Source organism: Aulonocara stuartgranti (genome assembly GCF_965226115.1).
Source record: "Aulonocara stuartgranti genome assembly, chromosome: 14".
NCBI lineage: Eukaryota > Metazoa > Chordata > Actinopteri > Cichliformes > Cichlidae > Aulonocara > Aulonocara stuartgranti.
In genome coordinates, this window is record NC_138950.1 from 39297717 (window position 1) to 39310927 (window position 13211).

The 13211-nt window shown below is 43.3% G+C and overlaps 1 protein-coding gene and 1 long non-coding RNA gene across 5 annotated transcripts in view; one reads left to right on the forward strand and one right to left on the reverse strand.

The window, feature by feature from the left end:
* The window catches only part of sgsm2 (small G protein signaling modulator 2), a 107734-nt gene extending 97808 nt beyond the window's left edge, over positions 1 to 9926 (reverse strand). For 2 of the 4 annotated variants that reach the window (XR_014271082.1, XM_082504239.1), the window contains exons 1-2: positions 8844 to 9924; positions 209 to 284 (exon numbers count right to left, since the gene is read on the reverse strand). Coding sequence is in view for 3 of the 4 variants with exons in the window: in XM_082504239.1 (XP_082360365.1) it covers positions 209 to 284; positions 8844 to 8903 (136 nt within the window). In the remaining variant the exon portion in view is untranslated. Of the gene's footprint in view, positions 1 to 208; positions 285 to 8843 lie in introns of all 4 variants that reach the window. The other 2 variants (XM_082504240.1, XM_082504241.1) reach the window with 2 other exon arrangements.
* On the forward strand, positions 3042 to 7754 carry LOC309688354. Its single transcript, XR_014271055.1, has 3 exons — positions 3042 to 3114; positions 7399 to 7446; positions 7716 to 7754. It is a non-coding gene; the product is annotated as an uncharacterized lncRNA (long non-coding RNA).
* Positions 9927 to 13211: the final 3285 nt, after the last annotated feature.

The window sequence follows — 13211 nt, forward strand, 5'->3', positions numbered from 1 at the left end:
CACTGATGGGAAGGGTGATGCTAAATTATGTTTAGTGAGAACATTTTACAGGAGGGAATGAAAATTATATTGACGTGAAAATGTGTCATCACCGCAGCAATTACAGTTTTGATCAAATCCAGACAATCACTATAAGTCGATGCAACATCCTGTGAAGACACACAACTGTACATGTGGTGGAAAACGAGAGAAAAGGAAGAGTACTCACTGCAGAGAGCGATGATGTGGCTGCTGTCTTCGTGGACAAACTTCTTAGTCACTGCTTCCTCCATAATCTGCTTCACCTGCACACAGAAGAGCCGGAGTGACTCTGTGCTAAGAGTCATTGTCTTTAACCTTAACCTTAGAGATGGTAGCTGCATCCAGTCTCACAGTCAAGCTAATCTGCATCGGTTTTACATAAAAGCTACTGTCACAGGAACTGAACACACACACAATGTTTTTCTATGGAACGTAAATTACCCCATTACCAGATATCTATCTATCGATCGATCGATCGATCGAGAGAGAGAAAGAACAACATCGGAGATCTTTGTCCAGAAGAGTCCCAGGAACAGCTAGGATACTGAGCAGGACCGTCAAGCTCCCAGGCCTCTGGTAGAGGACCCGAGTTTGAAGGATGGACCACCCACAGGGGCGAGAGGGGAATTGTTTTTGAAAATATATATAAATAAGAGTGACGCAGTCTCCCCTTCAAATTGTGACACGTAGGAATAACAGCTCTGACAATCTCACCCAAACATCCGCACTGCTGACTTCCAATTAATATCTTGGCATCCTGGAAACATTCAAATGAGTCTTTCTGCTGCTATCTGTTGTGTCTCTGGGGAGGAGAGCCTGAGCGAGTTCAGCAACACTGACTCAATCTGCCGTTCGCTTGTCCAAGTTCGCTCTCTCCAAAAAATTAATTGCAGTCGGTAATTAATCCAGGACGTGTCTGGCACCTCCGCCTGGTTTGGGTCTAATTGATAAACAGAATGGATTTAATTGCTTGTGTGGTTGTGTTATAATGAAGCTCTTACTACAATATCGTTCTTTCGCTCATAACCTTTTCCCTGTATTGTGGAGGAGTGAGAGGTTGTTAAGATTTTAGTAAGGGAGGGGCTAAATCGCTCGATTTGGAGAGCCACAAAAACAAACAGCTGCTATAGACTTGTTGTTCCTGAAAAGAAGAATATGAGGAAGAACCTTCAGTTTAAAACAGCTCCAAACTTTCCTTTTTGCTAAAGCGTATAGTTAGGGCTGGATCAGGTGACCCTGAATCCTCCCTTAGTTGTAGGCTGCCGGGGATTCCCATGATGCACTGGGTGTTTCTTCTTCACTCACTATGTGTTAACAGACCTCTCTGCACTGCATCATATCTGTTATTAATCTCTGTCTGTCTTCCACAGCATGTCTTTATCCTGCCTTCTCTCTCCCCAACCAATCACAGCAGATGGCCCCGCCCCTCCCTGAGCCTGGTTCTGCTGGAGGTTTCTTCCTGTTAAAAGGGAGTTTTTCCTTCCCACTGTCGCCAAAGTGCTGCTCATAGGGGGTCATATGATTGTTGGGTTTTCTCTGTGTGTAATATTCTAGGATCTACTGTACAATATAAAGCACCTTGAGGCGACTGTTGTTGTGTGATTGTGATTTGGTGCTGTATAAATAACATTGAAATGAGCTGAACAGTCGACAGGTTAAACTGGTCACAAAGAGCTTATACGAGGCTGCACTGAAAACCTGCAAATACAAATAGTCACTAAGAGGTGTTGAGCCTGTGAAAAATTATTTTCTGCATCAGGGTTAAATTTGTACTTGTTAAATAAAACTTCAGTGTGGTAAAAATACATTTTTATTAACTGCTGGAAGGCGAAGCAAACAGCAGTTTCTACTAGTAGTCTTATAGTATTATAGTAGTACTGCTGGGCTCTGGGGTCATTCCCTTAAAGGAAAGAAGCAATTTTTCATAAAAATCAAACTTCCTAATGACGGAGCCTGTTATGTTACCAGATGGACACATGCCAGTAGCCCACAGATCCAGTCAAACTGGCTCTTTACCATTCCTGTCTCAGCGTAACAGTCAGTCATAGATGCCACAAGGAAAAACAAGGAAATGTCGTGGCATTTGAAGGTCAGAGTGGCAAACACTGAGTCATCTGTTAACACATATTCTAAATATTATATTTCTGCGATTACAGCAATACCTTTAATGAAAACAAAATGCTATTTTCAGTCTACCACCAAATACCGCTCAGTTACCTGCTCCTGTATTTGGCAGGTACATTTCCAGTCAGTATGCTAAAAGATCCATGACTCAGAAGCTTGAATTAACAGAACATGTACACAGAGACAGGAGCAGACCCCATGAGTCAGGTTAGGGGAACTTTCTCCTTCTCATCCAGTTTTATAGATGTGCAAGTAGATCCATATATTCATGCAGAGAGCAGCTCCACCCACACCAGCAGCTCCACAGAGCGGGATCGATACCTTCACCTGGTGGGACTATGAAACTAACAAGTTTAATTAGTTCTAGTTGTCTAGTTGCCTTGCAGTGAGCTCTAGTAGCTTTAATTCCAGCAGATAACGTAACATCACATTTGCAATAAACATGGTTAAAAATCCAAATTCATAGTGAATGTTTCTTAAAAACACACAGATGTTAATAACTGCTCAGATCGGCCCACCTGTTAACGAGGAGGCGTATATACACTGCAGGCCAAACTCACATGACTGGAGCACGTTAGAAGCTCGTTTTGTTGGCACAAAGGTCACATGACCTCAGAGATACCTGCATTTATTGGCTTTAGCTTAAAGATGACGTTCCTGCATTAATAAGCATGCACTTCCAGGGACAACGTTGAAGACAAACTCACTGTGTTTGGGGTTTTGTGTCGTTAATGGCTGAGCAGAGTTGGGTGATTCTGACACACTTCTACGAATCCTGAAGCTAATGCTTTCTGGGAGGAATGGAGAAAGGAGCTCATTAGCCCCCCTCTGTTACATAAGGAGACGTTTAATTTTCCCTTTATCTCATGTTCGTGACTAAACAAACAACCGAACACCAACAGTTTGTTTGTGCTCACCACCAAGAACCATGCTCCTGATGCAAATGTGCTCCACACAGTGGAAAATACAGTAAGTGACGGGACTGTGCAGCAGACAGTTTGCTAATTCAGGCTGTTTCTCGTCCACCCAGGGTGGTACTGAGTTTATGATTAAGGGAAGAGTAATCAGGGCTTGTTCACTTCCTGAGGTGAGTCAGTTTATCGGAGCACCAGCCTCTTTGGTTTGTGATAAATAACAATATTAAAGCATTTTTGTGCCACCTTTAAACGTGCTTCACTATTTTAAATGACCGTAAGGTGACAGCCGAGAATTTCACATTAATTTGTCACATTTTCAGCTCATCACTTTGTAATTAGTGTGAAGCACGGCGCTCTTCTCTGAAAGGTAAACAACAGCGGCACGGGTGCGCGCTTTTAGATACGAGTCTGGCTCATTAACGGCGGCACAGGTGTTTCCACTTCCTGCTGATTAGACCCGTGTCTAAGAGTGGAACACGGGCAGCGCTGTGACGGGAATTACTCTCGACTTTAACACAAATAATTAGGTTGAATGGATACTGAAGCCCGAGCAGCTCAGTCGCCATTGTTAGTTTTTATCAATTACAAGTTTGTGCTACTGTGAAAAATACCTCCGACCCAGGTGGGATCTTTGCTGCCCCAACAGGTGGAGGAGGCAATGACAGCCTGTCTCTATTAGGTCACTTGTGTGTTTGATAAAGGTGCACCATGTGTGACTTTTAAAACAGCGCACTGCAAAAATTAGGATGGTGTTAACTGCTCGCTCGTTTGTCAGCTCTCTCCGCTCGTCCCGTCTCCGTATCAGGTGGGAATTTAGAGGAAGCGCCTTGCTTTGAGATAATGCAGAAATTACAATGTTGTCCAAAATAAGTGTGATTGTGATTTTTGCAATAATCTCAGAGCCTCACGTGTGTTTCTTAGATTCGTTTCACAGTTGGAAAACCAGCCACACTGACTTTATCTAATCCTGGGTGGATGTTCAATTTGATGGCTTATAAAAACTGTAATAAATGACTGTTTATGTGTTTGTTTGTTTTTAAGACTTTTGGTTTCAAAACTGAGCGTCCATGTTGTTGAAGAAGCCTCTAACTCAGGGGTGGGGGGGCCACAGCAGAGACACCGTCATTAATGAGGTCATAAGCAATGCCCTCGTAACACTGGTGGTGGCAGAGGGAGGCTGAAGGATGAGTTGGTGGACTTCATTTGTCCTCACTCATAATGCAGTTGTTGACCTGATGCTGCTTTTCACAGATACTATGACGCTGAGATAACTCTCTCCTTAAAGAGACATATCCTGTATCAAACCAATACCTCTGATATTCCTGTAAAGAAAACGTAATTAGCGTTTACCCTTAAGAGTATAAAATATCAAGTAGATGTCTGTGTAGTTTTACGAGCTGTTTTGGCTTTGAAGCTCTCGTAGCAGCAGCCATAAAATAAGATTGTTACAGGAAGAAATTATTTGGTTCTGGAGAAAGTGTCAGTCTGAGGGAAACGTTACCCAACACTCTATTTTGTAGGGGTGGGGGGAAAAAATCGATACTATGTAGTATCGTGATATTTTGTTTGCTAATAATGTATCGATACAGGGACAGCAGAAATCGATATTTTGTTACAAAAAAGGTTTTTGTGCTCTGACTTCAGAGCACGTTGATCCTTTTTCTGAGCAACAATCCTGACATTGCTTCACTGTCCAAATGTGTTTAACTTGTTTTTGGCAGCAATAAACATGACAGTTTACTTATTTTAATTTAAGACATGTTTTATTTTAATTAAGTTTAAAACTTTTTTATTTAATGTAAAATTATATTTTGTTTTAATTTACTTTCAAATTCTTCAGTTGCTGAAGGGGCTGCATAGTTTTCATAAATTGCATAGTTCAGAATAGCTATAATTGTACCAGATGGTTGCATTCAGTTAAGTTGGACTAGACTGTAATACAAACCGTTCAGTTTGTCAACAATAAAACTGAAATGAGAGAAAGACTGAGTGTGAGACTTTGATATTAGATAAAATGAATATTGATAAAGTTTACCTTTATGTACAGAATCTGAATATCGCAAAATATTTTAAAAAATTGCGATAATATCATATTGTGGGATGTATGGTGATTCCCACCTCTACTATTTTGTAATGCTAGAATATTTCTTCAGAGAAGAAACTATTTAATGCTGTTACACAGCAGCATCCAAGGCTACCCAGTGTAGTACGTAAAGGAAATGAAAGCCAACTTCCAACACTACGGTCACAGTATTGATGTTGGTCATGTGACAGTTTCCTGATCTTGAAGATGATTTTCCATTTTCTGTGAGCAGCTGGGGAACTACTCATGAAGAGCTTTTACAACTATGCAACTTTTCATGGGTGGAGTGTGTGTGTGTGTGTGTGTGTGTGTGTGTGTGTGTGTGTGTGTGTGCGCGCACATGCATTTCACCCGGCTCTCTGCTTCTTCTAAAGAGAGCCTTTATTTCTATCACAGAGCAAACGCGACGGCCAACATGTGCAGAGCTGTTACACTGACACGTGTAAACACTACAGTATTTAATCACTCATATCAGCAAGCATGGCTACAGTTACATGAGGGTAACAGTTCAGTACAGCTACATGCACATGCACTGTACCTGAGCTGAATCGAGTATGAAACACTCGATTCAGCTCAGGTTTGAGTGAAGTATCTTTTACTGCAGCAGGAAAACAGAAAAACCCAGGATACTATATTTTAAGCACACAGAGCCTCTTTCATATACTTTGATTTGTTATCTGACTAGTTAAGAAACTGCTAGAAAAGCTCTGTGTTTAGGGGGAAATTAATTTCCTCCAAAAATCTTCTATGTTTGTGGAGACAGAGAAAAGTATTGATCTACAGGACGACTAAGCTGCTTCTGGAACCACCAGAAAACTACGACAGATTTTATAAAAGGAGAAGGATGCGTAAGGAAACAGGTGACTACAGAAAGGCACTTTTGACTCGGTGTAAGAGACCACCTGACAGGGCCGCCTCACTGCTGAGATATTAATCGCCAACTGATGCAATTTAACTTCTTTGGGAGCTGCACAGGCTTTCAGTTGCCAAGCAATAGTGAGCGAACAGAGTGCCGCTTAAAGAGACAGAGAGCTTTAACGCAGGAGCCAGTCAGCCCCGTTCAAACCAGGCTCTCTCAACACAGCTGAATTTGCCATGCTTTAAAACATCCTGAGACAGTGACGGGCGTGCCATGGATGAACTCTGGGATAATCGTGTATACCAAAGATATACAGAACATGAAGAGTTAGAGCAGTTAGAGCATATGGCAAAAACAGATAACTGATGCTTTCTTAAGCAACAGCATCTCCTTCACGTGAGGGCACATCAATCCTAGTCTAAAGTTAAAAGATCTGCATTTAATTGACAGAAAACAGGAACTGGTGTGTATGAAAAAAAGAAACTGACAATAACCCCTGTGTTTGAGAAGCACTACGCTGAAGAAGCAGATGGTCCAATATTACATGTTGAACAGATCTCAGAAACAGGACCACCTCATCACATGTAGAGAGGATTTTAATACAACTTAAATTATTTCAAAATTCAAATACAAAGACACTCCACCGAGACACCGAGGCGTTGTTCAAATGTTAACAGCCAGCATGCATTAACAATTGATGCTACTGCAGCACAAGACAGTGACCGGAGGTGTATTTGAAGACGCAGCTCGGCATATCAACACACACCTGTCAGTGGCTCAGTCACCCAAGACTGCAACAGTCTTTTCCTTTTCCCACGTGGTCTGTGTTTAGTAGACGCAGACCCCACCACCTACAGTCATCCTGAGAACTGGAGCTATTTTGAGCCTGAGGCGATGCTATGACTCAATTATTTAAGACTCAAACCTGTAGGTGACTCTGGAATAGCTGGAGGAGAACACAAGTGTTTAGCCTAGATATTCAAAATTAGTCTTGCACCTCAGACTGCACAGGAGCTATTTTAACCATTTCCCAGTATGTATGACAGGCAGGAGAAACACCCTTCAACCACGTAATTAATACTGATGTTTTACAGTTTGTCCACCAGAGGGCACTCTGCAACCTCCCTTTGCTGGCAACACAAAGACAGAGAGTAAAGTATTCAATGACTTCTAACAATAAAAAAGGATATTTTTAAACTGCACTCATATATACAACACATTACAAGTGTTAGGAAAATCTGTTTATTATTGTGGGTCTGAAAAAAATAAACCAACAAATCACATGTTTTAAAATCACTAAATATTAATATTGGCCTTAAAAATCCTGTCAATCAATCTATAATAATGATAAAACTGCGTATGTTCATGTTTAATGTTACTTGTTTGAAATACAGGTTTATCAGCCCAGAATTCTGCATCCTGACTGGACATGAAGAGAAAAGGTAACACACTGTTAAGTGGTCAACACAGAATGAAAGAAACAGCTACAGGAATAATGATCATATTTAGGTCTCACTGCTAGGTCTGTTGATTCAAACATAATGTGCATGCTGTCAGCAGGCCATCAGCATTTAGCATCTTTAGTCAGTTGTAAAAGGAAGATGAAAAGTGTGGTGAGGTTTGCACAATGGCTCCAAATGTCCAACTCTGCTGCAGCTTTTATTCCCTTAAAGTAAAAGTGTTTCCATTTTCTGCTTTCGTCTTCTTTTAGATGCAGCAGTGATATTAATCCACTAAACCACAATCTTCAGTCAATGTATCTGAATACTGGCGCAAACATGACAACTCAACTATATCAAGTCATTCGCTGCCTAAAGCGAAGCAGTGACGGAGAACTAATGAGGTACTGTTTGATGAACGGGATACTTTAACTCACAGCACAGAGAGCACTGATTAGGTAATCCCCCCACCTCTTCGCTCTATCAGATTTTTGGCCTGTTATTTTTAGCCTGACCTTTCTTCTCCATTATAATGGCAGGAGCTTCATGCTCAGACTGAGGTACAAGCAGAGAGCCACACCTCGCCACATCCAGCCTCCTAAGAGGCTGCTTTTGGTTTTTACTGACATTTCATCTGCAGGGAAATATCTCCAGTTGTAGCTTTCAGCATGAGGATTACAAAGAGAGTGGGTAGAAAGGTTAAAGGGGTAATGATTTATTCCTCACTGGGGAGATGTGAGACATTCATCATCAGGAAGAGAAAAAGCCTGTAGCACAGCGTGCACCGTGGATGTTAGTGCTGCTGGTAGATGCCGCGGCTTATCACTTAAAACACGAGGTTTGTAATGCAATCCTCCTGGAGGGCTCGCTTATGATTGGATGCAAATTACGTACATCATCATGTCGATACAAACAGTTTGGAAAATAAGGGGTTCCTCCTCCCCACTTCTGCCAAATGTTTGATGATCGTTAGCTGTCAGATCATTAGGCAAAATACTTGATATCATTTAAACATGTAATTACCCCAGATTGGGCTTTCACAGACAGCCACGCCACATTTTAAAAAGCCTTCATGTGTACTCGAAAGTGGAATTACTGTGGACAAAAACAGACATGCTAACATATTTGAAATATCCAGCTTCGTAACGTAACAGTAATAAACACGAAGCAAAGAAAACAGGCATTTTATCACTGACGGAGTGCAGGTGGATGAGGACTGATGGTGCATTTATTGAACTGTTTGGCAACTTGAACTTGTGACGCTGACAGCTGAGCCCCACACAGCACGAACACGGTCCCCTTCCACCCCAAACACCCCCTCTCTGTGGGCATTTTTGAGTCCAATAAAGTAATAGAGTACTGATGTACAGCTCGGCAGGCCGTCACGTGTGAGCGCCTACCTCTCGTTTGACGTTCCATAGTAATTTCTCCTTGTATTCTTCCTCCGTGCAGCCCTCCATGTCCGCGGTGTTCTTCACGACGCGTCTGTATGTCCCCGTCACGCTCCGTGCGCTCCGCTCGGCCTTTCCGAAGCGCTCTCCTTTTATTTCTTGGTTCCTTCTTCCTTGGTTCAGCAGGACTCTGACGCAGCCGAGCAGCTTGACGGCGACGTCAGAGGATCCGCCTTCCTCGCGTTACTGATCAATGGAAGCGCAAGAAAGGAGGAAAACAATCACTGGAGCCCACAGCATCCAGCCCCTCCTCAACCCGCCGCCTGCAGCCACTCAGCATCCAACACACCAACCTGTAGAGCCTCGAGTTATTTATAGCATATTCTGTGGAAACGTGTGAAAATGCTGCTCCGGCTCAGTCGATGTTTGCAGCTTGTAAATCCCCCCACTTTATGTTTGTCTGGAGCAAACGCCTCCGCACAGCTTTCCACCGGGACTCCGGTGCCGTGAACGTGGAGTGAGATCGTTAGGTGCAGTATTCCTTCTGTCTTTATCCACACGCTGATAGGCACAGGAGGGGGCAGCATCTGATTACAGCACATGTGGACAGCGCAGTCGCCTCTGATGCCAGGTCGGCCAGATGCAAAACGAATGACGTCACGGTAACGTGACGCACAGTAATCTCTAGTGGAGACCCCGTCATGAAACTTTGTGTTTGTGCCTCCGTGTGGACTGAGTGTGCACCTGCAGCACGACGTTTCACGTTTCACAGTAAAGTCAACTCGACACGCAGCAAATGCTTGCTGCGTGTAAGTGACGTTAGAGGATGTCAGAGGTGCTTTTTACAGCACGGACTGCATCTCTGCAACGGACTCGGGGATTGCTTCAGAAGTGCCTTTAAATCTTTTCCACGTCGTGTTGACTCTTATTCTGGCTCAGCTGGTTTCTGCTCTGAGAGCTGCCTGAACTACACGCGTGGGAGTGTGCGCCTTCACAAATAAGCCGCCATTAGTAACGACCTTGGCTCGCTCTTTTGTCCGTGGCGTGTAACAGGTGGCAGGATGGGCCTGCCGTTCATGTCAGGGTCAAAGCTTCCTGTCTGCTCCTGCTAGCATAAGTACTGGCACGAAAGAGATGCCACGTATGTGGAGCTGATCTCTTCCCAAAGTCATCATCAATATTGTTACACCAGCACTAACGGAAAGATGACTCATTATGTCCAGATTGGGGAATTCATTACTAGCACTAACGCAGCTTCAGCAAACATCGCAGCCTCTGCCTAACAGAGAGCTGCGAATGCAAACCGACAGCTGTCATTGTCCGAGCAGTGCAACTCCGAGAAAAGAAAACGTGTTTGCTTCTTTTCACAACATACTGACACGCTGCAGCTCCTGCGCGCATCATGGCGTGCACAGTTTCATCATTTCAAAACTCCCAGAAACCACAACTTCCATTGATTTGACCCACAATGAATAAATGTGGCTCAGTCCGGGACCCGGAACAGCCTCGACGGACAGTAACACAGGTACAGATGAGGATTAGGGCCACTGGGAACTAATAAATGGGGGGGTTGGATTCCGTTTTGTTTTTTTCAGAATTGTGACTTTTTTTCCTCAAAACAGCCCCCCCCCTCTTTGTGTCCCCCCCCCCTAGCCCCAATCCTCTTCCATGAGATACACGCCTTAGAATGAAAATGATGAATTTGTCTTGGAGATTTTCTCTAAGTAGGAGAAAAATTGTTTTAGTGCTTATCACCCCCCCCCCCCCCCCCAAATTTTTTTTTTAAATTTCTCTACAATTTCCTGAACAAGCACAGTTCAGCACGTCGATGAATGCAGATGAGATTGGAACATTCTGGGAATGTACCAATGCAGAGCCTTTCCTTGGAGCGGGCTAGTTTGTTGAGCCCGTTGAGATCAAGAATCATCCTGAAATTGGACCTTTCCATCCTGGAGCAGCTGTCATGCGTGGATCCAGATCCCTGCCAGTGTGAAGTGGAACAACTTTTTCCTCTACAGTGAGCTTATCTGTTTACATTTTGAACTCCTTCATCAATGCCTGTTTGACTGCTGTCATCATAATCAGCGCTTCCTTATAAGAGAACTGAGTATAATTTTATATCAGCTGCCAAATGCCCCGTCCTACCTGAGTTCCATGGTGACCTCAGACCTGGTGATGTAATGGTTGTGGACCTCTATCCGCATCCTATCAAAGTCAGAATCATTGACTCTGGCCCTGCACGTCCCATGTTTGCAGTGATTCCTGGTGTCTGTGTGCACATGGTTTGGTTCAGGGCACCAATTCAATTCAGTTTTATTTACATAGCACCAAATCACAACAACATTTGCCTCAAGGTGTTTTAGATTGTAAGATAAAGACTCAACAATAATACAGTGAAAACCCAACAATCATATGAACCCCTATGAGCAAGCACTTTGGCGACAGTGGGAAGGAAAAAAATCCCTTTTAACAGTTAAGAGGCAGTTTTTATGAAAATCTTGAAAGTAGAGATAGTGTCTGTCTCCTGAATCCAAACTGGAAGCTGGTTCCACAGAAGAGGGGCCTGAAAACTGAAGGCTCTGCCTCCCATTCTACTTTTAAATACTCTAGGAACAACAAGTAGGCCTGCAGAGCGAGAGCGAAGTGCTCTAATGAGGTGATATGGTGCTACAAGGTCATTAAGATAAGATGGGGCCTGATTATTTAAGACCTTGTATGTGTGCTCTCACTGAAGCATTTTGTAACAATACTCATCTTGTTGCATACAGCCTCTATGTTGGTCTTCCATTTTAGCAAATTGTCAGAGTGGGCGCCCAGGTACTCCTCCATCACAGCAGCCGATGATTCCCGCCAGATGTTTCTGCAAAATCCTCAGCGGGAGCTCCTGTCACTAACACATCCATCCAGTTGTGTTTGTGAGTATTTGTGTGGGTGACATGACCTGAAGTCGTGCTGAAAGTCTTAGTTGATGGTGAACAGAAACAGAGATCACAGTCGCCTTGTACGGGTACGTTTCAAGACGTTTTCACCTGTGGTCTGAGGTGGGCCACGACCTGGTGATGTAATGGTTGTGGACCTCTATCAGTGTCTCCAGTACCTTCATCACATGTGATTGAGGGCAACTGACAACCTGTTAAACTTTGATGGCGGTGCCTTCTTTGATGCAGGAACTAGACAGTATCTGTTTCCTGTAGCACAGTCAGGTTTGATCAGTCTATATGTGTGTGCACACTCGCCCTCTTGTGGCCAAAGATGGTATAACACATTTCCAGTGAACAGCTTTGTTCCATCATCCATTTAAGACTAAATGAAATTTTACATCCAGTTCTGTTTCACAAAGAAACTGTATATTTGGTCGGGACAGGCCAAGGGTTCAGCATTAGTGAGCATTATGCCCGCTATAATTTAATAATGACACCTGACTTGAACCCACAGGATGATGAGTGGATCCGTCTGTGTCACTGAAAGTGGGAACAAGCTCCAAGGCAGAGGACACAAGGTAAGTGTTGCAGTGAGTACTGTGATCCTGCAAAGGTACCGACACATTTGCTCTTTCAGCATTTATGCATCGGTGCTTTGGGTGAATAATAAAGAGCCGCAGTCATGCTGTAGCAGCCGTTCCTCCATCTGTGTCCGTTGCTTCAGGTGTTTCAATGCCAGCAGCTCAGAGTCACTATGGTTGACTTAGAATACGTGTTTGCACAATTTCCCTTTACACAAACACTTTGTATTGTACTCCATTACAAATGAATCAATATTAAACCTGTAAAAATCTTCAAAATACATACTAATGTCATTCAGGTGTGTTTCAGCAGGGACACGAGGAAAAGTTTCAGGACGCCGGCCCTCGAGGACTGGAGTTTGACACCTGTGCTTTAGAGCATCTCCCTGCTTCCCTTTTCCTTTATCCCGACGACAAAATCAACTCTCAGTAATGGAGAATCACCTTGTTGCTAGGTTCCTGTTTTTAAATGCTTGAATGACAAACAAAAACCCCAACAGTCCTCTGAAAATGGTCGAAGTTGTCTGAAGACTGAAAGCTGAGGCATTAGAATAGCTCAGCATCAGCTGGTCTCCGAGTCGACTGCGTTTGAATCCTCTGACAGCTGAGCTCAAACCACAATAACACCTGCCTCCCACAAACAAAGACAAACAAATACAGAACAACACTAACTTTTATCTTAGAGGCTTTATGAAAAACTCCATTAAAACATCTTCGAGGCAAAGCATTTCCAGTAAATCCAACAGATTCGTCACCGGCAAACAACAACCTGGAAATGTGTCTGTGAAAAATACAGTCAATAAATGTGAAACGTGCTTTGCTGCTACGTGTGCTATGATGGTTCTAATAAACAGTGCATGGTAGAGGTTTTCTTT